Below are 8231 nucleotides of genomic sequence, written 5' to 3' on the forward strand. Positions count from 1 at the left end.
ATAATAATAATAATAATAACAATAATAATAATAATTATAATAATAATAATAATGATAATAATAATAATAATAATAATAATAATAATAATAATAATAATAATAATAATAATAATAATAATAATAAGAACAGTAGGAGAAGGAAAACCAACCTAAGCATGGCATGGATAGACTATAAGAAAGCCTCCGACATGATACCACACACATGGCTAATAGAATGCCTGAAAATATATGGGGCAGAGGAAAAACACCATCAGCTTCCTCAAAAATACAATGCGCAACTGGAATACAATACTTACAAGCTCTGGAATAAGACTAGCAGAGGTTAATATCAGGAGAGGGATCTTCCAGGGCGACTCAATGTCCCCACTACTCTTCGTAGTAGCCATGATTCCCATGACAAAAGTACTACAGAAGATGGATGCCGGGTACCAACTCAAGAAAAGAGGCAACAAAATCAACCATCTGATGTTCATGGACGACATCAAGCTGTATGGTAAGAGCATCAAGGAAATAGATACCCATATCCAGACTGTAAGGATTGTATCTGGGGACATCAGAATGGAGTTTGGAATAGAAAAATGCGCCTTAGTCAACATACAAAAGGCAAAGTAACGAGAACTGAAGGATAAAGCTACCAGATGGGAGCAACATCAAGCACTAGATGAGACAGGATACAAATACCTGGGAATAATGGAAGGAGGAGATATAAAACACCAAGAGATGAAGGACACGATCAGGAAAGAATATATGCAGAGACTCAAGGCGATACTCAAGTCAAAACTCAACGCCGGAAAATATGATAAAAGCCATAAACACATGGGCAGTGCCAGTAATCAGATACAGCGCAGGAATAGTGGAATGGACGAAGGCAGAACTCCGCAGCATAGATCAGAAAACCAGGAAACAAATGACAATACACAAAGCACTACACCCAAGAGCAAATACGGACAGACTATACATAACACGAAAGGAAGGAGGGAGAGGACTACTAAGCTTAGAGGACTGCGTCAACATTGAAAACAGAGCACTGGGGCAATATCTGAAAACCAGTGAAGACGAGTGGCTAAGAGTGCATGGGAAGAGGACTAATAAAAGTAGACGAAGACCCAGAAATATACAGAGACAGGAGAAAGACAGAAAGAACACAGGACTGGCACAACAAACCAATGCACGGGACAATACATGAGACCACTAAAAAGAACTAGCCAGCGATGACAATTGGCAATGGCTACAGAGGGGAGAGCTAAAGAAGGAAACTGAAGGAATGATAACAGCGGCACAAGATCAGGCCCTAAGAACAGATATGTTCAAAGTACGATAGACGGAAATAACATCTCTCCCATAGTAGGAAGTGCAATACGAAAAATGAAACCATAAACCACATAGCAAGTGAATGCCCGGCACTTGCACAGAACCAGTACAAAAAGAGGCATGATTCAGTGGCAAAAGCCCTCCACTGGAGCCTGTGCAAGAAACATCAGCTACCTTGCAGTAATAAGTGTGTACGAGCACCAACCTGAGGAGTGATAGAAAACGATCAGGCAAAGATCCTCTGGGACTATGGTATCAGAACGGATAGGGTGATACGTGCAAATAGACCAGACGTGACGTTGACTGACAAAGTCAAGAAGAAAGTATCACTCATTGATGTCGCAATACCATGGGACACCAGAGTTGAAGAGAAAGAGGAGGCAAAAAATTGATAAGTATCAAGATCTGAAAATAGAAATAAGAAGGATATGGGATATGCCAGTGGAAATCGTACCCATAATCATAGGAACACTAGGCACGATCCAAGATCCCTGAAAAGGAATCTAGAAAAACTAGAGGCTGAAGTAGCTCCAGTCTCATGCAGAAGAGTGTGATCCTAGAAACGGCACACATAGTAAGAAAAAGTGATGGACTCCTAAGGAGGCAGGATGCAACCCGGAACCCCACACTATAAATACCACCCAGTCGAATTGGAGGACTGTGAATGAGCAAAAAAAAAAAAAAAAAAAAAAAAAACAAAAAAAATAATAATAATAATAATAATAATAATGATAATAATAATAATAATATATAGTTTTTTCATTACATAGGTTATGTCTTCTTAAAATGATTCCTCAAGTAATAATAATAATAATAATAATAATAATAATAATAATAATAATAATAATAATAATAATAATAATATTAATAATAATAATAATAATATTAATAATAATAATAATAATAATTACAGTATTATACTGGAGGACAATGTTTAAGAATGATTTACTTTTAACAATGTTAGCTTGTCAGTAGAATTAGATTTTTTATTATAATACATCTTAATTAATGAAGGGATATATCTGTATATTTGTGTGTGTGTATTGCTGATAATCTGCCGATTATTTCCTGTAATGAAAAGTGTTTAAATGTGTTTTTATTTAATCAATAATTCACTCATATACATTATATACTCTACCCATTTAGGTGAATGTAAGTGAATACTTATATTATGAATAATAATTCATTCACTTCAAAAGGAGTATCTATTTAACTGGGTGTAAGTTGATACATATTTACATTCTAGAGGTCACTTATGTAAACAAAAACAGTATGTATTTAAGTGGATATAAATCAATGCATATTTATAACCTCGAGGTAATTTGTGTAAGCAAAGACAGTATCTTTTTAAGTGAATATAAGTCAATGCATATTTATATCCTCGAGGTCACTTATGTAAACAAAAGACGTCCCCAGATAAACGTATTATTAATCTCTCTGTTTAAACTCTCAATTTTGTTTTAGTTTTCGTAATGTTTAAGACGACAGAAACCAAGTCATCTTAATATTCTTTGTTCAGTGAACCGTTCTGTTCATTATCCCGGATCGTCGTCAGAAGCTCGTCAAATCTCACGGATGGAAGAAGAAGAAGAAGAAGAAGCTGTTCTCTTTGATTGCAGCGTCCCACGATTGCAACATTGCGAAGACAACAATACACCTTTTGCAATTAAGTCTGCCCTCTCTCTCTCTCTCTCTCTCTCTCTCTCTCTCTCTCTCTCTCTCTGACCTCCCAGCAATCCCATTGTTTCTCCGACGTCTCTCGGTTCTAATGACGTGATGCCAGGGAGATGATCTTCGCAAAGTCATTCAGGGGCGACGCCACGCCCCCTTCGATCTCAGCAGTGACGTAAATGATCTGCTAAGCGGGAGAGGACGAACACCTGCTCAAAGGATTGTTACTCCTTACTGCGAAGAAGAAGAAGAAGAAGAAGAAGAAGAAGAAGAAGAAGAAGAAGCAAAAGAAGAAAATTAGAAAAGAGCGAAGGAAAGAAGAAGAAAATCGTTGTGTCGAATTATTTATTTTTTCGAATGCATGAGAGGAAACCTGGTTGGAAAAGTACTACTGCTGCTACTGCTACTGCTACTGCTACTGCTACTACTGGAGGAGGAGGAGGAGGAGGAGGAGGAGGAGGAGGAGGAGGAGGAGGAGGAGAACTCAACCCAGACTCCTGCATTATATAACCAACAGTTTGAATAGATTGTGGTAGACTTATGATAATGCTAGTTTTCCCTAACAGGGCACAGATTGGTGTCAGTTTCCACCTCACTCAGTCTTGACATGTGAGTTTGCAACTTATCTTGTAAAACACGAAATATCACTTGTTGATGCGACAGGAGAATCACTATAAAGTCTTCATTTATGGAACCTGTCTTTAATTCCCCTTAATATTCTTCGTTTCTCATTACTTAATGAATTTTTAAACACACACACACATATATATAATGTATATATTGTATTTAAACTTATTTGTAATCATTGTGACGAAATAATAGTTAGTACCCTATGAATATACCAGATAGGTGATTCATTCAAATGCATCTCCTTATGGTATACATTATTAATTATATTTCAAGAATTTTAAAAGGGAATAATCTTTGGAACAGTTTAGATATGGTATTTTAGAGAGATATTAATTATACTTTATTTGTTCTTATACTTTAATCAATCAGGCGTTCTTATACTTTAATCAATCATTTATTCTATCTATTGTAAATTATAAATTTTTTTGTTTATTATAAGGGTCATTAATCAACTCCTCTACCTAACATAACATAATCAGGTAGCTTCCCTATTGTTAAGTCACTTTTATGTATACATTATTTTGAAAATATGTAATTTCTGGCGTTTTCATAGAATACTAAAGCCTTCTGCTCCTCACAAGGCATGACTCTTGCTTATTACGAACTCAGGTTGTTGTCCTAACTTTAGAAAAATATCAACAACTTCAATTTTTTCCAACGTCCTAGTTTGCATTCGCCAGTGGTAATCAAATCCATTGTTGTGTAAAACAGGTCACAGTGCTTTCGCCTGAGAACATGTTGACCTATAACCCACAACCGACTACGTGACTTCCTCTCATATGTTCGTCTGTCTGTATGTTAGTATGCTGAGCTAGCTTTGCTCTCCTATGATTTTGTAAATGCATTGTAACTCAGAACTCTACTTCCTCTCCTAGAATCAAGTTCTCTGAACCACACTTCTTGCCTCTACTCAAGAGATGTAGTTTCACAAATATATTGTTAAGTTTATCATCATGAGTTTGAAACGTCTTCGCCTTTATACCTAAAGAAGAAACTGACTTAAAAATTATCATCGCAATCGATGATACTCCGACGAGGATGGGAAGTATACAAACAGATACTTGCGTATAATGTCGCAGGTCTTAATAGCCCACAGGGCGCCTTGTTATACAAAGGCACAGCCCTACATATATTATATATATATATATATATATATATATATATATATATATATATATTATATATTATATATGCATGTTTATTTATATATTTATATATGTGTGTGTATTTATGAATATATATATATATATATATATATTAATATTATATTATAGTAAATATATTATTTCATATCCTTCAGGTATACCTTATATATATATACCAATGATAATCCCTCACTATAATATGTTCCAACCAAATTTTATTCCAATAATATATATATTTGACATCAACAAATTTCTAACTCTGAATCACGCGGGAAAAAAAACAGAAAAAACTCTAAAAATGTCCACCGACTCGAAAACACGAATCGAGGCAGCAGAATTGCACCCAATTAGAAGTAAAGAGACTTTTCCACATCTCTTGACAATTTCAATCGTTCTCTTTTTTTTTCTGTTGCAGTGGAACAGAACGTCAGTCAAGAGCTATGAAAGACTCGTTAGTTAATGAGAGTGAGGACATTTAGCGAATTACATTTAATCTTAGGGATGCTGAGAGTTATTGCTATATATATATATATATATATATATATATATATATATATATATATATATATATATATCCTTAATCTGCGTAGATATATTTGACTGACTCGTTGGAGATTCTAGATAATTATATGATTTGATTTGCAAAGGTAGGATGTCTGCTTTCTATTTATTATTGTATTTATATCTATATCTGGTTGAAAGGGTATTATTAACTGTTAAGCATAGGATAAGTTAGGGACTTTTAAGAATACAATTAGGGACTGACTTTTAAGAATAGGGTAAGTTAGTGACTTTCAAGAATAGGATTAAGGGCTGACTTTCAAGAATAGGAAAGTTAGTGACTTTCAAGAATAGGATTAAAGGCTGACTTTTAAGAATGGGTTGGGGTAGTTAGGTTGACCTCAGATAGGATTAGGGACAGAGTTTTTTAGAACTAGATAAGTTAGGGACTACCAAGAATAGGATTAGGGACTGACTTCCAAGACTACGATTGGGGAGTGACTTTTAAGAATAGGATAAGTTAGGGACTTCCAAGAATAGGATAAGTTAGGGATCTTCCAAGAATAGGATTAAGGGCTGACTTTTAAGAATAGGATAAGTTAGTGACCTTCAAGAATGGGATTAGTGACAGACTTTTAAGAATAGGATAAGTTAGGGACTTCCAAGAATAGGATTAGGGACTGACTTTCAAGAATATATATATCATATATACATATATGATATATATACGTATATATGACTTCCAAAAATAGTATTAGGGACTGACTTTCAAGAATAGGATAAGTAAGTGGCCTTCAAGACTAGGATTAAGGGTGATTTTTAAGAATAGGATAAGTTAGGGACCTCCAAGAATAGGATTAAGGACTGACTTTTAAGAATAGGAAAAGTTAGGGACCTCCAAGAATAGGATTAGGGACTGACTTTTAGGAGCAGGATAAGTTAGGGACTTCCAAGAATAGGATTAGGGACTGACTTTTAAGACTAGGATAAGTTAGGGACTGACTTTTAAGACTAGGATAAGTTAGGGACTTCCAAGAATAGGATTAGGGACTGACTTTCAAGAATAGGATAAGTTAGGGACTTCCAAGAATAGGATTAGGGACTGACTTTTAGGAGCAGGATAAGTTAGGGACTTCCAAGAATAGGATTAGGGACTGACTTTCAAGAATAGGATAATTTAGGGACTTCCAAGAATAGGATTAGGGACTGACTTTCAAGAATAGGATAAGTTAGGGACTTCCAAGAATAGGATAACTTAGGGACTTCCAAGAATAGGATTAGAGACTAACTTCCAAGACTAGGATTAAGGACTGACTTCTAAGAATAGGATAAGTTAGTGAATTCCAAGAATAGGATTAGGGACTGACTTTCACAAATAGGATAAATTAGTGACTTTCAAGAATAGGATTAGGGACTGACTTTTAAGACTAGGATAAGTTAGGGACTTCCAAGAATAGGATAAGTTAGGGACTTCCAAGAATAGGATTAGAGACAACTCCAATACTAGGATTAAGGCTGACTTCCTAAGAATAGGATTAGTTAGAACTAACTTCAAGTTACTAGATTAGGACTGACTTTCTAAGATAGGAATAAGGTTTAGTGATTCCAAGAATAGGGATTTAGGGTTACTGAACTTTTCACGAACTAGAATAAGGAATTTAGGGTGACTTCCAAGAAATAGGATTAGGGAGTGAACTAGGGAACTTCAGAATATATAAGTTAGGGACTTTCAAGAATAGGATTAGGGACTGACTTTCAAGGATAAGATAAGTTAGGGACTTCCAAGAATAGGATTAGAGACTAACTTCCAAGACAAGGATTAAGGACTGACTTCTAAGAATAGGATAAGTTAGTGAATTCCAAGAATAGGATTAGGGACTGACTTTCACGAATATGATAAGTTAGTGACTTTCAAGAATAGGATTAAGGGCTGACTTTTAAGAATAGGATAAGTTAGGGACTTCCAAGACTAAGATTAGGGACTGACTTTTAGGAGCAGGATAAGTTGGGGACTTTCAAGAATAGGGTTAAGGGCTGACTTTTAAGAATAGGATTAGTTAGTGAATTCCTAGAATAGGATTAGGGACTTACTTTTAAGAATAGGATAAGTTAGTGACCTTCAAGACTAGGATTAAGGGCTGACTTTTAAGAATAGGATAATTTAGGGACTTTCAAGAATAGGATTATGGACTGAGTTTTAAGAGTAGGATAAGTTGGGAACTATGAAGACTAGGATTAGGGACTGACTTATAACTTTTTAGGATAGAATAAGTTAGGGACTTCCAAGAATAGGATTAAGGGCTGACTTTTAGGAACAGGATAAGTTAGTGACTTTCAAGAATAGAATTAGGGACTGACTTTTAAGAATAGGATAAGTTAGGGACTTCCAAGACTAGGATTATGGACTTGCTTTCATATTCCAGTTTATTTTGCGTAGAATCTAAGGATTTACTTGTATTCTTTATCTTTCCTCTCTTCCCACCCCATCCCGACATCCTCTGGGGCGCCTGAGGCGTGTATTCACATTCACAAACACCTCAGATCCATCTCCGTCTTCCCCTGGGCCAGAGTAAGACGAGGAGGAGACTGAGAGAATGATGTTTTTAGGGCCCGTTCTTTGCTCTTTCCCCAGCCATTAGGTAGTGACGTTTCCTTGCGAAGGGATTATTCTTCTCACAGCCCGTCCCTCGTGTCTCTCTTAGAGTTCTTGCGTCAGGTAAAGGTGCTGCGGTCTGGGTCTCCTCTCTCTCTCTCTCTCTCTCTCTCTCTCTCTCAGCTAGTATAATTTCCCTAGACCTCAAGCCATCAGCCCAAATCCTCTGTTATCCTGGATTTCCAACGACGCTCCTCCCCACCCTTTCACAGACACACACACACACACACACACACACACACACACTTACTCACGCCCCCCTTTTCCTCCCATCCAACCCAGGCTAACCCACCCCACTCCACCAACCCCCCCAACCCCTC

The 8231-nt window shown here is 36.3% G+C and overlaps 1 protein-coding gene across 1 annotated transcript in view; it reads right to left on the minus strand.

The window, feature by feature from the left end:
- LOC135209338 (uncharacterized) overlaps nucleotides 1-8231 on the minus strand; it is an 84826-nt gene that overhangs the window by 55081 nt on the left and 21514 nt on the right. The window contains exon 2 of the mRNA XM_064242039.1: nucleotides 3372-3479. Coding sequence (XP_064098109.1) covers nucleotides 3372-3479 — 108 coding nt within the window. The remainder of the gene's footprint in view (nucleotides 1-3371; nucleotides 3480-8231) is intronic.

Source organism: Macrobrachium nipponense, chromosome 37 (assembly GCF_015104395.2).
Source record: "Macrobrachium nipponense isolate FS-2020 chromosome 37, ASM1510439v2, whole genome shotgun sequence".
Lineage (NCBI taxonomy): Eukaryota > Metazoa > Arthropoda > Malacostraca > Decapoda > Palaemonidae > Macrobrachium > Macrobrachium nipponense.